General features: G+C 41.5%; 1 protein-coding gene across 1 annotated transcript in view; it reads right to left on the reverse strand.

The window, feature by feature from the left end:
* LOC120017952 (probable E3 ubiquitin-protein ligase HECTD2) overlaps positions 1-15,678 on the reverse strand; it is a 46,490-nt gene extending 30,812 nt beyond the window's left edge. Inside the window, exons 1-13 of the mRNA XM_038960910.1 lie at positions 15,227-15,678; positions 10,658-10,787; positions 9,394-9,532; positions 8,890-8,992; positions 6,713-6,802; positions 6,482-6,546; positions 6,156-6,201; positions 4,527-4,636; positions 4,072-4,220; positions 3,609-3,732; positions 2,856-2,952; positions 2,595-2,702; positions 482-614 (exon numbers count right to left, since the gene is read on the reverse strand). Of these exons, the coding sequence (XP_038816838.1) occupies positions 482-614; positions 2,595-2,702; positions 2,856-2,952; positions 3,609-3,732; positions 4,072-4,220; positions 4,527-4,636; positions 6,156-6,201; positions 6,482-6,546; positions 6,713-6,802; positions 8,890-8,992; positions 9,394-9,532; positions 10,658-10,787; positions 15,227-15,304 (1,372 nt within the window). The 5' untranslated portion in view covers positions 15,305-15,678. The remainder of the gene's footprint in view (positions 1-481; positions 615-2,594; positions 2,703-2,855; positions 2,953-3,608; positions 3,733-4,071; positions 4,221-4,526; positions 4,637-6,155; positions 6,202-6,481; positions 6,547-6,712; positions 6,803-8,889; positions 8,993-9,393; positions 9,533-10,657; positions 10,788-15,226) is intronic.
* Between the last annotated feature and the right edge of the window lie 829 nt (positions 15,679-16,507).

Raw genomic sequence — 16,507 nt, forward strand, 5'->3', positions numbered from 1 at the left:
GCCCTTTACAGCTGGGCTATGAAAAGCTGACAAACAAAAAGCTAACATTAACTTTCTGACAAGAAAAAAAAACTTGAGTGTAGATGGGTTGGTTCGCGTTTTTAATGAGCGGGCACAGTTTTCATATAGTCTAGGCAAGCAGCCCGCATCTCTGAAAATGTATCTATGGAAAGAATAACTGGGCTTGGAGGACTGAGAGAGAAGGAGAGAGAGAGACTCAATGACTCCAAAAGCAACAAGCTCACGCCAGTGTTTCACAGTTATTAGGTTTTTATTGGCAGTGTGAGAATGGCTTTATGGCTAATATTTTAATTCTGCTGAGATTTCAATAAAAGCTGATTTGCTTTCCATTTCTTCCAGTATCTCAAATGAGAGGGAGAAACATTTGATGAATCTTGCATGGGTTTTAAGCAATATATGGATTCTATGTGAAAGTTGCTAAATGAGGCCAATATATTCTGTCCTACATTCCATGTCTCACCATAGTCAGTGTGGAAAATCTGTCGAACCAGCAGCAGGAACCACTCCTTGGTGAGGCCGCCCATGTCGAGCCCCGCCTCTCCTACGAAAGTGACCTTGAGCTTTTTCTTCAGGTCTGCTCTCTTCCTGCTCAGCTGGACAAGGTGAGGGAGGGGTGGAGGGGGAGGGGAGACACAAACCCTGCGTTTTACGGCCAGGACGGTTTTCCAAATCAAGCCGTGGTGACAGAACTTCCAGAGCAAAATACCAGATGGGCTTTAGAGGGGGAAGCAATGGGTCCACTAACGGCTCTGTGCTGTAGCGTTATGTGATTTCTATCACCATTAGAACCAGACAACTTCATAAAGAGGACATTTCTTATATATATATATACACACACACACACACACACACAGTTGAAGTCGGAAGTTTACATACACCTTAGCCAAATACATTTAAACTCAGTTTTTCACAATTCCTGACATTTAATCCTAGTAAAAATTCTGTCTTAGGTCAGTTAGGATCACCACTTTTTTTTAAGAATGTGAAATGTCAGAATAACAGTAGAGAATAATTTATTTCAGCTTTTATTTCTTTCATCACATTCCCATCACATTGTTTAACTTGTGTCAAACGTTTCAGGTAGCTTTCCACAAGCTTCCCACAACAAGTTGGGTGAATTTTGGAATATTCCTCCTGACTGAGATGGTGTAACCAAGTCAGGTTTGTAGGCCTCTTTGCTCGCACACTCTTTTTCAGTTCTGCCCACAAATTCTCTATAAGACTGAGGTCAGGGCTTTGTGATGGCCACTCCAATACCTTGACTTTTTTGTCCTTAAGCCATTTTGCCACAACTTTGGAAGTATGTTTGGGGTCATTGTCCATTTGGAAGACCCATTTGCACCAAAGCTTTAACTTCCTGACTGATGTCTTGAGATGTTGCTTTAATATATCCATATAATTTTCCTTCCTCATGATGCCATCTATTTTGTGAAGTGCACCAGTCCCTCCTGCAGCATAGCATCCCCACAACATGATGCTGCCACCCCCGTGCTTCACGGTTGGGATGGTGTTCTTTGGCTTGCAATCCTCCCCATTTTTCCTCCAAACATAACGACGATAATTATGGCCAAACAGTTCTATTTTTGTTTCAACAGACCAGAGGACATTTCTCCAAAAGGTACGATCTTTGTCCCCATGTGCAGTTGCAAACCGTAGTCTGGCTTTTTTATGGCGGTTTTGGAGCAGTGGCTTCTTCCTTGCCGAGCGGCCTTTCAGGTTATGTCAATATAGGACTCGTTTTACTGTGGATATAGATACTTTTGTACCCGTTTCCTCCAGCATCTTCACAAGGTAATTTGCTGTTCTGGGATTGATTTGCACTTTTCGCACCAAAGTACGTTCATCTCTAGGGGACAGAACGCGTCTCCTTCCTGAGCGGTATGACGGCTGTGTGGTCCCATGGTGTTTATACTTGCGTACTATTGTTTGTACAGATGAATGTGGTACCTTCAGGTATTTGGAAATTGCTTCCAAGGGTGAACCAGACTTGTGGAAGTCTACAATTTTTTTCCTGAGGTCCTGGGTGATTTCCCCATGATGTCAAGCAAAGAGGCACTGAGTTCAAAGGTAGGCCTTGAAATACATCCACAGGTACACCTCCAATTGACTCAAATGATGTCAATTAGCCTATCAGAAGCTTCTAAAGCCATGACATCATTTTCTGGAATTTTCCAAGCTGTTTAAAGGCACAGTTTAGTGTATGTAGTAGTGTAATGTAATTTAGTGTATTTAAACTTCTGACTCACTGGAATTGTGATACAGTGAATTATAAGTATTATTATAAGTTAAATAATCATAACGACGATAATTATGGTGAAATAATCTGTCTGTAAACAATTGTTGGAAAAATGACTTGTCATGCACAAAGTAGATGTCCTAACCTACTTGCCAAAACTATAGTTTGTTAACAAGACATTTGTGGAGTGGTTGAAAAAATTGTTTTAATGACTCCAACCTAAGTGTATGCAAACTTCCGACTTCAACTGATATATATATATTTTTTTTTTTACAGAGGACAGTGTTTCAACAACATCTCGACCACACCCAACGCTTGGTGTGTTAGGAGGTCTTACCTCATCCAATGAGTCGCTGAGTAGCTGGGCCCGTCGTACCTTGATGTTGAGGAACAACAGGTTCATGTCCACTCTCTGCCTGCGAGAGACCTTGTTCACCAGGCTTTGCTGGAGATAGAGAAAAAACACATAACGAAAAGGTTTTAATATGAATGCAGGTCACTGTACATCATATGCATCTCAGTTCATGCACAGCTCAGGGCCAACTGTGTTGATAGAAGAAGGTTGACAGAAGATAATAGTCGCTGATAATAGTCTCACTCTGGCCATGCTTATCATCTGCTGTTCTGAGTCTCTCTGGATGATGGCTTTCTTCACCACCGTTGACAGGATAAATGGGAACTGGCAGAAAGAGAACCTGAGGAGGAGAAGATAGGAAGAAAAAAATGCACTTGGGAAGAAGATGATAAAATATGGAGAGTGTAGCCCACAGTCTCTGGACTGCTCCACAATCAGTTCCATCTTTAGAAAGAGGAATCATTGTGCAATATCCTTCTCTCTCCATAATATGTGTCCCTTGACGGTCACACCATATGGAGGCGTGATGTGCTCTGTTTTGAGTTTCGGCTCTGACTCACAGAGCTGTTCCACTGAGGGTTGCCACAGCGAGAGGAGAGCTGGGGAAGGCTAACCTTCAGTAGCGCTGCATTAGCACTTTCAGCTGTTCATATGATGTATGGCACACAAGAGGGAGCTGTATCATCAAAAACTTGGAACGGACACACAGGGAGAGAGGAAAAACATGTGCAGCTTATGAGAAGTATATCTAATGTGCCGTGTGTTCTGCTCTCAGTACCATGTGCTGTCAATCACTGGCTGATATGGGAAATGGGAAAACGACATGCTCTGGTTTACAATCTTCCCAGCAGGACTTCCTAACTATGTTCAGAATTGGAAGACGTTTAACCAATAAGTTTTGGCCTATAAGAAGGGCTCAGAAAATGTCCTGGTCAGGAAAAACACTGGACCCTGAATATGGGATCCGAGTGTTGATCCTGTAAACTAGGGACTCACTTGTTGGAGTTGCCGTGGCTCTGCCAGGTGCGGTACTGCTCCATGATGTCGATGTGGTCCAAGGTGATGTTGTAGAAGTCCGTGAAGGACATGATAGGAGGCGTGGATATGCTGTTAGCTGCATCTGGTGGGGACAGGGTATACAAGGGCATTAGAGTTTATCTACACATGTCTAAATGACTTTACACCCGAGATAGAATCTCTACCTAGATTCTATATGCATGAAAAACCACGTCACCCCTCCGGCCCTCCTGACACCTCTCTCTGGATGATGGCTCTAGAAAACTCCCTTGAACAATGACACTTTCACTTTGTCTCTGGTATGTGTATCAGGTTTTACAGCACATGCTGGATAACACAGGGCTCATATTGTAGCACTGTGGGGTTACCCAGAATCCACTGAACAGCTCCAGGGGTACACCGGGTAAAATACCCTGTTCCTGATGTTGTGGACATGACTTACTGAAGAGGGCGAGGACCTTGGTGGCAGCAGGGATCCACCAGGAGCACCTGGTCAGAGGGGGCAGTTCATCAGGAGGAGCAGGTAACAGACGAGTGGAGATGAAGTGAAGAAAACGCTCCACCAGCTGCCTGAAACGCCTTGGAGACAGTCTGGGGAGGGGCGAGGAACAGGAAGCGTTACACACACACACACTACGTTTAGGTTACCACAGGCCATACTGAACTTTAGGTAGTGTTTGGGTGTGACAGTGTGCAGGGAGAGACTGTAACGCCTACTCAACTGGATACAGGCTGGGTGTTAGTCACCTCTATGAAAATCAAATACTTCACTACTCAACCCCTATTCATAACTGTGGGCTGTGTTAGTGTGAAACAAACACATGGTTTATGATAATAAATGTTTTATAATCCATGCAGGGGTGAGGCTTTAAGACACACTTTGCAGACTGCACTTACTTTTTAAACCAGTGCACTAGGAAATGGTGGTCAGCCTCGGACAGGGCAGCTATCTGTCTCAGTAGGTGGGCATAGATCACATAGGTACTGGTGCTGGAATACTGAGGGTTCTAGAAAACAAATCAACACATGTCATCTGTACTAAAAATCCAGAATGTACTGCAAAATTGCCTTGCACCAATACAGAGAAAAGAGAGGCAAGAGAAAGCTTTAAAAGCTGACTATGGTCCAGTCTATTTAATCGGTTACTATGCACTGAACTTCAGCGAAAACCATAAAACATTCAGCCTCTCCAAAAGAACAGCATCACACAGGAAACCGACATTCCAGCAATCCAGGATGACCTCACCCAGTCTCCATGGAGAACAAGGAACATGACATCAGGGATCTGGCTGATCAGACGTATGCTGTGTATCTCCCAGTTGAACAACCACCCACATTCTTTACACGAACGTGTAACAAGAGAATAGGCCTACACTTATATACAGGAAATTGAAACAGAATTGCTATAGCCTATCTTGTTTACAATTGTCCTACACTGTTAGTTACAGCAAGTACAGACTTACTCAGAGTATTTCAGTTAATGACATCATTAACATTTTCCCTAGACGGACTAGGGTTACTAGATTTTATGTGAAGTGAAACAGGTGAAGTGAAATCAACGACTCTAGTCACACAGCTAGCTCGGGGCACAGAGAGTAGTTGTTGAAGTACTGCTGTGGACTGACAGCCTGACATACGCCTGGAGTCAATGGGGTGTATGGAGAGGGAGGAGGCCTAAGGATTCCAGCCGGTCTTGCTTAACCTGGCCACTGTACTGTACAGCTAGGCATTAGACCAACAGACAGAACTACTGCAGCAGTAAAAAGTGCCCAGGTGTAAAAAGAACAGAGACACAGTGTACTGTTGGAATAGAAGAACATCCACTGCCACAGTACACTGAAACAAGACATACTGAACCAGAAAAACACACTACCATCTGATATAAGCATCTAGACATCAGACCAAAACCAATAACTACTGTCTCGCTATGAAAAACACAGACACTTAGACCACCAAAACAAACAGAGACTCACTGCACTATAGCCAAAACTATCTTCAAAACTGACGTGAGAGCAGAAAGAAGTCCTGCCACTGAATCCAATGAGCCAGAACGGCTGCCTCTGTATCACTTCACATGCGACTGCAGTGGGATATAATACTACAGGGACTAGAGTACAAAAGGGGCTAGAATACAAAAGGGGCTAGAATACAAAAGGGGCTAGAGTACTACAGAGGCTAGAATACTGCAGGGGATGTGGGACCCTAACAGTCCCTTTAAGCCTGTGGCAGTGGTGGTTTGGAAAGCACAAAATAACCCACTTTCCACAGGAAATGACAGGGATTAATGGAAACCAAAAATCTGATGACGGGAGCATTATAAGCCATTTATTTCTGTCCTGAAATTAACTGTTTAACAACATGGGGATTAACTGAGCATTTACACCAATCCAAGCTTTTTCACAAGGGAATTGAACACAAAAGACAAAGCATAAAACATTATTTATACCTTATAAAATGAAACTTTTACAAACAAAACATACTGCTGCATGTACTTAGTAAGATGTTAGCTTAAGGAGTAAATGTTACCTGAACTAAGATGAAGTATGCCCTCAGGTCATCTTTCGTTCTGGGACTGTAAACACAACACATCGTTTTCAGCAAAAGGATGAAATCAAAATGTATACAGTCAGCCTAATGAGACCTATTTCATTATTTAAACTACCCCAAACTAGCACAATGTGGCAACAAATTTGAAAATAAATGTTGTGTTTAATTAGATGCCCAACTGTATGAATGTCATTTAGTTCTCATAAGCAATGCTCTATTTATGGTAAATGGTTGCTGCAGTGTAACAAAAGGTAGCATAGTAACAGTAAATGGTAGTAGAGGTATAAATTGAAAGCAGCACTCACCCTTTCCATTCTCTTAATAGGCTGTTAATGATTCCCTTCAACACTGATTTCTGGATGTCTTGGGGCTAAAACAACACAAACAAACATGAGTTAACCTCTAAATCGGATGAATATGACCCAAATTCTGCTAGTTTCAGGAAGCACTTTCATGGTAAAAAATCTGAATAGGACTTCATTTGTTTTGTCATACGATAATCTTTTCCATAGAAAGGTCATGTTGGCAGTACTTACTGTGCAGAGTAAAGCATCATAAACAGCATTCAAAAATGTTGAGTTGACTCCAGAATCCTCGATTGTGTTAAATGGGGCATTAGCTTCTCTCTAAGAAAGGAGGAAAAGGAGGGGAAAATGTTACGTTTCTCATTGTTAAAATGTTTTTATTTCAGGCCTTTTTAACGACAGCTCAAACAACAGGCACTTGCTACAGCCAAACCCTGGGCTTGTCTGCAGTGAGGACATATAGTGTATGTGTGTGTGTGTGTGTGTGTGTGTGTGTGTGTGTGTGTGTGTGTGTGTGTTGAACCATTCTTGCTCGATGCCAACAAAACAAGGTTCGGACCTTATAAGTGCATTTGGAAAGTATTCAGACCCTTCCCTTTTTCCACATTTTGTTACATTATAGCCTTATTCTAAAATGGATTAAAAATTATTTATTTTTTTCACATCAATCTACACACAATACCTAATGGGTAATGGGTATTTGTCCTAATGGGACAAAGCAAAAACAGGAATGTAGACATTTCTGCCAATATATTAAAAATTAAAAACACCCTTTGCTATGAGACTCGAAATTGAGGTCAGGTGCATCCTGTTTCCATTGATAATCCTTGAGACGTTTCTACAACTTGATTGGAGTCCATCTGTGGTAAATCCAACTGATTGGAGATGATTTGGAAAGGCACACACCTGCCTATATAAAGGCCCCACAGTTGACAGTGCATGTCAGAGCAAAAACCAAGCAATGAGGTCAAAGGAATTGTCTGTAGAGCTCCGAGAAAAGATTGTGTCCAGGCACATATCTAGGGAAGGGTACCAAAACATTTCTGCAGCATTGGAGGTCTCCAAGAACAGAGTGGCCTCCATCATTCTTAAATGGAAGAAGTTTGGAACCACCAAGAAAGACTCTTCCTAGAGCTGGCCACTCGGCCAAAGTGAACAATTGGGGGTTGAAGGGCCTTGGTCAGGGAGGTGACCAAGAACCCGATAGTGACTCTGATAGAGCTCCAGAGTTCCTCTGTGGACATGGGAGAACCTTCCAGAAGGACAACCATCTCTCCAGCACTCCACCAATCAGTCCTTTATGGTAGAGTGGCTAGACGGAACCCACTCCTCAGTAAAAGGCACATGACAGCCTGCTTGGAATTTGCCCTTAAGGCACCTAAAGGACTCTCAGACATGAGAAACAAGATTCTCTGGTCTGATGAAACCAAGACTGAACTATTTGGCCTGAATGCCAAGCATCACATCTGGAGGAAACCTGGCACCATCCCTACGGTGAAGCATGGTGGTGGCAGCATCATGCTGTGGGGACGTTTTTCAGTGGCAGGGACTGTGAGACTAGTCAGGCTCGAAGGAAAGATAAACAGAGCAAAGTACAGAGAGATCCTTGATGAAAACCTGCTCCAGAGCGCTCAGGACGTCAGACAGGGGTGAAGGTTCACCTTCCAACAGGACAACGACCCTAAGCACACAGCCAAGACAGCGCAGGAGTGGCTTCGGGACAAGTCACTGAATGTCCTTGAGTGACCCAGCCAGACCCCGGACTTGAACCCGATCTAACATCTCTGGAGAGACCTGAAAATAGCTGTGCAGCGACACTCCACATCCAACCTGACAGAGCTTGAGAGGATTTGCAGAGAAGAATGGGAGAAACTCCCAAAATACAGGTGTGCCAAGCTTTTAGCGTCATACCTAAGACGACCCGAGGCTGTAATCGCTGCCAAAGGTGCTTTAACAAAGTACTGAGTAAACAGTCTGACTTCTTATGTAAATATGATATTTCTGGATTTTCTTTGTTATAAATTTGCAAAAAAGCAGTTTTTGTTTTGTCATTATGGGGTATTGTGTGTAGATTGATGAGTTAAAAAATAAAAATAAAATTAGAATAAGCCTGTAACGTAATAAAGTTTGGAAGAAGTCGAGGTCAGAACTTTCCGAATGCAGCTTTTCTCTAACATTATGCACCGCTGGTTTCCTCATGAATAACACTTTCCAGAACACATGCTCTGCATGCTTTCCTTAAGAGAATTCACAATGGAGAAAGAGGTGCTGCAAATATCAATCATTTAATACGATGAACTAAACCAAAGGGTTTGGAATATTCTAAAATTGATAAGGTATGTTTGGGGAAAGCATAACTCACAACATAATAACAAAATGCCTGCATCAGCCATTTCAAGAGCCATTACCTTGAAGGCAGCATTGATCTCTAGAAAGGAGTCAAAGGTGGTAAGGTAGAAATCCCTCACATCCCTCCAGTCCCCTGAGGTTGTGGCTCGCTCCATGTCTTCCCTGCAACACAGTGGAAGGAATCCATCAATAAATCATTGTCATAGCGAATCATAGCCCAGTGAGCAAAAACTGGTTGAATCAACGTTGTTTCCACGTCAATTGAACAAAAAAAAAAGTAATGTGTTGATGTTGAATCAACGTGGAAAACTGATTGGATTTGCAAACAGTCATCAATGTAAGGGACATGTTTAAAAGATTTTCACCCAACTTTTAACCTAAATCCAATGACATGATGTTATTTCATGTTGAATTTACGTTAGTTGACAACTCTACCAAATTTAAATCAAAACAAGACGTTGAAATGACGTCTGTGCCCAGTGGGAAGTTGTGACGATCATAAGGTATGCTACTCACTGTTACAAGGTCAAATGGAGGTCATGGGGAGAGGTGGTGTTACTCACTGGAACTCTTTGATGGTCTTAGTGCGGAGGGGGATGACAGGTTCAGAGGGGAACGGGGCCTTCACCTCGGGGGGAAGTGTGTCGATGGAGATCCTCTGTTTCTGCCTCACATCACTGCAAATAGGAGGTAGCTCCCTCCCTGGGAAATTACAAGACCCACATAGTTAGTTCCCTTTACACAGAGTATCATACACATGACTATTGTGTACTGTGGCAGATATGTAAATATATTTTTACTGCTTGCAAAGACGACATACATAGCTTCCACAATGGACATGATTCACAAGGCTTTGATTGCGAGATCCTTAGATTGCGACTTGCTCAGACTGGCTTCACTAACAACACTAATTAAACTCGACCCAATCAGTCTGTAATCACATAGTACATTCACTGCATGACCTTTGTTAACCAATGCTGACTTTCCGTTAAGTATGGACACATTATTGTCTCTACCAATCTTTTTCAGGACCTAACAGGCCAGGACAACAGTGTATTCAGACTAATGACAGCATTCTCACAAGAAGACACAATGAAGTTGTTAAACTATTTCTGCTGGCTGTTGCCAGGTCATAACAATTGATGACGTCCATCATTACCTCAGATAGCTGACCCATCTCATCTCATCCTATTCATGTTGCCCATACTTTTGTTTTCCTATCAAAACCCTTTTATGCATAGAAATCTCATTTGAAGATCAGAGGAAGAAAATGTTAAAGAGTTTAAATTTCAGTGAGGTTACACAAATATCAAGTGATGGAACATATTGATTGCATAAATGGCAGAGCAATCATATAGTTTGTGCATAACAATAAATCAGGCAAGGAATCTAAACAACTACATTTGAAATGACAAATGCTTGGAAATGTTTTCCTGCTGCATGGTTCCTCTCCACCAACATGAATACGCCATGTAAATAAGCCTTCATATGGCTTTCATTTGACAGAGATGTTCGCATAATTATATTGGCATCAGTAGCAGCGGTGACTAAATAGATTTAGTGTGCACTGCAGGCCTGACAACTGTTCTTTGATATCCTGTCATTTTTTCATTTAACTAAATAAACAATGTCTCCATTGCTGTACAGTGGTGAGTGACATATCATTGTATCCAGTGGAGAGACCAGCTTCTGTGTGAGTATAGGGAAGCACATCAGGAATCTGGTTGGAAAGAGGAGAGATTCTTGTAGGATACGCGAGGGCTACGTTTCTCCAGTGTCTTTGTAGACCACCACAGTGTGTGAATCTGCCCTGTGTTGTTAACTCACCATGTCGTCCACCTGGTAGACACTGGTTTGTGGCCATGCTGAACCGTCCTCCCGTCTCCCTCCGCTGGTTAAGGGAGGAGATGAACGTGCTGAGGGAGGGAAAGGGCTGTTTCGCACCACGCCCCAAATCCTGTAGAAGATTACATCATTATGGGAGGAAAACTGAAAACAATGTCTTATGTATGTATGCCTGTGTGTTCTTGTAGTGGGCTCAGAGTTCAAAGGGCCTTTGAGTCTTACACTTTAACAGCTATGAAGTCATGGAACTCCTGCTACAGTTTGTGCTGTTGGGAAACATTTCATATAGGAGTTAGAGATTAACTTTGCTCCAGAATGACTTTGTGATGGTGACAGGCGTGCTCAAGTTCAAGCTGCTCTCCCTTGTGTGCTCTTGACTTAAATACCCAATGCAGCCATTTTTATTTTAATATGAAATAATTTCTGGGTAACTAGGTACCTTACTGTAATATTGTTCCATTAAAATGGTCAAAAAGAAACCAAAATAGCTTTTTAGCAAAAAACACTTTCTCAAGCAATCATTTTTCTAGGACTGTTTGGGAGTAGTCTGAGTGAGGGGCCTAAGGGAGTGAAAACTATCTGTTATTGGTAGAGAGGTTTAGAACTCTTTGTTATTGGTCTATTAACTTATACCGCCTGGTGATGTCCACCCATGCAAAACCTGCTGATTAGAAGATCCAGTGTAAATTATATTTTAAACCAGCAAATATCAGGAAATAACACTGATAAAAACGTCACACTTTTACAGTGTTAGTGTCATCAGCTGTTGTACAATATGATACAAAACACAGGAAAAATAATTTTGACTGCACTGATTTGCACCCATTTTCTTGATAATTGAATGTCTGAATCATGAGCTCTGTTGCTATTAAACTTCCCTCTTGTCATTAGCCTATGTTTGTTAATCAAGTGAAGTTATTTTCCTTCAGTTTGTGCATTTATTTAGGTTGATTACTGTGTGTGTTCTTGTTTGTTGCTGCTTCTCAGAGCTCCAATTGGACACGCGGACGTGTGAATGTACACACACCTATGAATGTGATGCCATGATAGACTAGTTAGTCTGCTTTTAGAGTTTTCTATAGCCACTGTGTTGGCTAAATGATTGATTTCAACCAGTTGTGCACCACTGCTCATTATGGCTATGTTTTAGCCCAGGAAGTGGCACAAAGTATTTCTACCTGGCTCTGCCAGTGTTCTGTAAACTCTGTTGGGGAGAATGTCCCCATGTGGTTAGGCTGTACCCCTTGCCTCCTCAGCCCAAATCCTGATTTTGGATTGAGTTAAATTTCTTGTTAGAAGTTTATTTATTTATAATTTGTTTGTTTTTGTAAGTCCATTTTTGCCAACATTATTTATCCTAAACACTGCTACTACCGCTACCGTTTTTTTGTGAATAGAAAAGGAATAATTGCACTTTATCCTTTGCCAGAGGAAACCCTATTAGGCCCACACATTAGACTCATGAATCATAGGGATAGAATACCATATCATATAATTGGCATTTTTGTCATTCAGTTAAGTGGCCCACGTGATTTTTCCACCCAAGGTGAATCCGACAACCAGTTTAGAAAATATATATGATGTCAATTTCCTATTTCTTGCTGCTGCTCTCACCAATGCCTACAGCCAACTGTTCTGGTAGCCCAGACAGCAAGGTGAGGTCTCCTAGCAGCAGAGAGCAGACAGGGTGGGAGGTAGGAACTGAGTGCAGTGGACAGATTGAGAGAGAGGAGGGCCAACTAACAGCATATGCACAGCAGCAGGTCCTGACACCTTAAAACTCTCCACCGAACGAAGAGGAGGGGGAGAAAACACATGTCTTACAGATGACATGGAGAGAGGGAGAGAGGGAGGGGGACTTCTCAAGTCCAGACAATCCTAATGAGATCACTGAGATTAGAATTACATCCATAAAAATCTTCCCTGATTATGCCATTAGCACTCCACATGGAGTTACTCTGATACAGACAGTAATATTGTCTCCAATGTCTCATATTGTAAAAACTATTGTTTAGCACAATTTCAAAAACATTTCAGTTTGTGCTAATCAAACTGACATCTATATAAAAAAAACTGCACCTCAGTAGAATATGGTAGATGCTAAATTTCAGAGGGATAAAAGACATCTCCTCCCCCTTATCCCGTTGTCTAATTCGATCCAATGGATTCTATTCAACTAATTCAGTATTCGTGTGTACAAAAGGGCAGATCAAACAAACTCTTCATCTGAGACACAGACAGGAACAATATCTCCAAACAGCACACTCCATTAACATACAAAAAGAGGCTGCCACACAGAGATACACCTAGTGTGTATTATCTCTCCATCTCTCCTATTAAAACGCTCTTAAAGAAGTATGCATTTACATTTGTACATTCTAGTCATTTAGCAGACACTCTTATCCAGAGCAACTTACAGTACTTAGTGTTAAGACTTTATTTTTTTGTACTGGTCCCCCATGTGAATCAAACCCACAACCCTGGCGCTGTAAGTGTCATGCTCTACCAACTGAGCTACACGGGACACGCTCTTAAAGGAAAAAAGAACAGTACACGCATGCACACCACACATACATTAGACACACACAAACCTTTCAGTTGATTCTAGAGTTGTAGTTTACCCATTGTTCATAATAAGGTCACATTTTTCTCCTAACAACCTTAATAACCAGAAATGCCTATAACTTCTGGGTTATACTTTCCATGCGTTCCAATAACTGCTTAGTTTGTTTAAACTTTATTAGTGTTGCTTTTAGTGTGCATTTGTTTTTGTTTTTTTAAACTGTTAAACATTTCCTTTCCCAAGCGGACTCAGAGGATCCAATAACGTTTTTGTTTACGGAGGAAAAACAGGAATAATGTGTTATTTATAGTGAGGCGAGACACACAAGGCAGTTGCTGTGTTCAGCATTATGTGTAATGACACACAGGGCCAGGCTGGACTGAACTTAGTGTGTGTGTGTGTGAGAGAGACATAACAGCATTACGACATTTCCAGATATTAGGCCTACATTAGTCTGAAAATGATGATGTGACACAATAACACATACTGTATCACGGCTAAGTGATTCTTGGTGTGGCTCCTCTCCTCTGAATTACAGAATTGTCCTTTATATTACAACCCTAAAATCTGGATAAAAACATCACTCTCCTCCTTCCTCTTCTCCCCCCCCCCCCCCCCCCCCCCCGACCACTCCTGTCCTATTCTGTTATTCATGGCTGTGCCAAAATGCAGCACTTTATGAGAGAATAACCGTCTGTGTCTGTGGAAAAGTCTGCCTCACTCCTAAATCTCTTCCCATGTTGCTCTTCCAGGACGTTTACTATCTAGATCACCACAATGATGCTACCGTGTGATGAGTGTGTTGGTGGGAATGTGTGTGTGTGTGGGTGAGAGAGAGAGAGGGAGAAAGAAAGAGAGAGCGAGAAGCAGCATTATGACATTTCCAGACATTATGCCTACATTAGTATGAAAAATGATGGGTTCCGTATTGGATAGTTAAAGGGGAAATCCGCAGTAAAAACAATAACAAAGTGGTCCCACCCGCCTCTGTACGGTAAAAAGTTGAGGGATTGGCCTGGAGAAAACTAACCACTCTTAAATTCATAGACAAAGCTTTTGATGCAAGGACTGACCATCCAAGATACAAAAATTATAGTTAAGCATTTGTTTGTTTACATGTACAATGTTTACAAACATTGGATTCAAAAAAGCTTATATTTTGGGTTCTGATGGGGTATGACAGTTGAGCTAAACTCATGAGGAATTTACAAGTTATATTCTTCAAGAATCAATGAATTTATAAGTCCAAAAACGGATGTAGCAACTGCGGATTGCCCCTTTAAAAAAACTCTTCCAATGTTCCTCTTTTGAGGGGGACTGTTGGGGAACAAATGTCAATGCTTTTTCCAATGACAAATATCCTGGTTCACCAAACTGTGTGGATTATTGGTATAGGTCCTATTCTGATACTTTAAGTCCTTGAGTCCACTTACTTTGTGAATTAATTCACTAAGCATCTTGTTCCACAGGAGAATTAAGCAATAATGCCTGAGGAGGTGTAGTATATGGCCCATATACCACGGCTAAGGGCTGTTCTTTTTCACGACGCAACGCGGAGTGCCTGGACACAGCCCTTAGCCGTGGTATATTGGCCATATATCACAACCCCCAAGATGCCTTATTACAATTATAAACTGGTTACCACCATAATTAGAGCAGTAAAAATACATGTTTTGTCATACCCCTGGTATACGGTGTCAGCCAATCAGCATTCAGGGCTCGAACCACCCAGTTTATAATGCCAGTTTATAATGCCATTTATAGTAGGGATGCTGACAATAACAAATTATAATAGTAGCCCATACTGAAAAATAAATACTGCACATTGTTTGACTGGGCCAGTTCAGTAATGTCTTTAGGATGAAGTTGAATAAAGGAAATATTGTGTAAGAAAAAACATTACAGAAAAGAGCTCAAATTATCAACTATATTTTACAGCAACAAGTTGTAAGCATTTTCTGATTGAATGTAAACAATTTTGCACTTACCATAGTTGGTGACGTATGGCATATTGGAGGGAGCTTTTCCCTTTCCACCTCCGATTGCGCATAATTCTCGTCATTCATTATAGTGAGCTTTTTTTTTTTAAGAGAAAGTTGTTTATTGCACTACAATGAGTCTACGGAGACGTTTAGGCGTTACCTCGCTGTCGAAGAATAGGCATAATATTGCAGGTCTCTATCAAAGGATATCGTCCACTATATTGTCAGGTTCAGGAGATTCATATTGATCCACCGTCGTCACAGTTTCTCCGGCAGGTGGGCTCATGCGCAACCTGTCACTAACAAACTGTTGCTGCACGCAAATTCCAGAATTTTACATGAAAAGAGCACAAGTATTATTTATAATTACTACGGTACCGTTATACTTTTTGTAGTTAACGGTTACATTCAATAATCATATTTTCCTCTTACGGCGCGGTTTTTGGCATCTCTTTGGAAGGCAGCACCGCTGTAAACTGGCGCCATGTTGTTAGAAGGCGGTGCATGGAAACGAGCTTGGAAACGGAGGCAGTCTCCAAGATGAGACATCCTGCGTCATCGGGGCAATTTAACTAACATCCATAATTAGAGAAATAACCTAGATATTTGCTCCCTAAAAATCATACCCTATTAATGGGATATTTAATTCGTGGCTCTCTGGGAAGTCCTGAATATGCCAGTTTCGCAGCAGTTTGCAGAACTCCCCTACCCAGCTAACAACAAACGTTTCCACAACTTTAGTAAACTGTTCCCTTATTAAGAGTCTCATTAGGTCATTAACTAACGTTTTCATAGGAATGTTCCTGTGACGTGAAAGGATTGTTTCCAAGAGACCATTCCCTTAAAATAGAACTTACCCAGAACGTGGTTACAAAGTTCTCAGATATTAAGATATTGTTGAAGACACGTTTCATGGGAACGTGGCAAGAACATTCATGTTTCCAGTTTTCTGTGGGTTAGGAGTACATTCCATCAACAGCCCACCAAACATTCACAGAACATGGTTGCCATGTTCTCAGAATATAATATATCAATGTTCTAGGCAAGTTTCATGGTAACGTTGCAAGAAAATTTGTGTTTCCAGTTTTCTGTGGTTTAGGAGAACATACCATCAACATCACACTAATCTTTGTTACCCAGAAGTAAAATTCTCTTGAAAGTTGTCACTTCCTGTTTACACTGGAATCTGTCCACAAGAGATTAACATCACACTCAACATACACAGAACATGGTTGCCATGTTCTTAAAATATAAGATATTGATGTTCTAGGCATTTTCATGGGAATG

Source organism: Salvelinus namaycush, chromosome 22, assembly GCF_016432855.1.
Source record: "Salvelinus namaycush isolate Seneca chromosome 22, SaNama_1.0, whole genome shotgun sequence".
NCBI classification, from domain to species: Eukaryota; Metazoa; Chordata; class Actinopteri; order Salmoniformes; family Salmonidae; genus Salvelinus; species Salvelinus namaycush.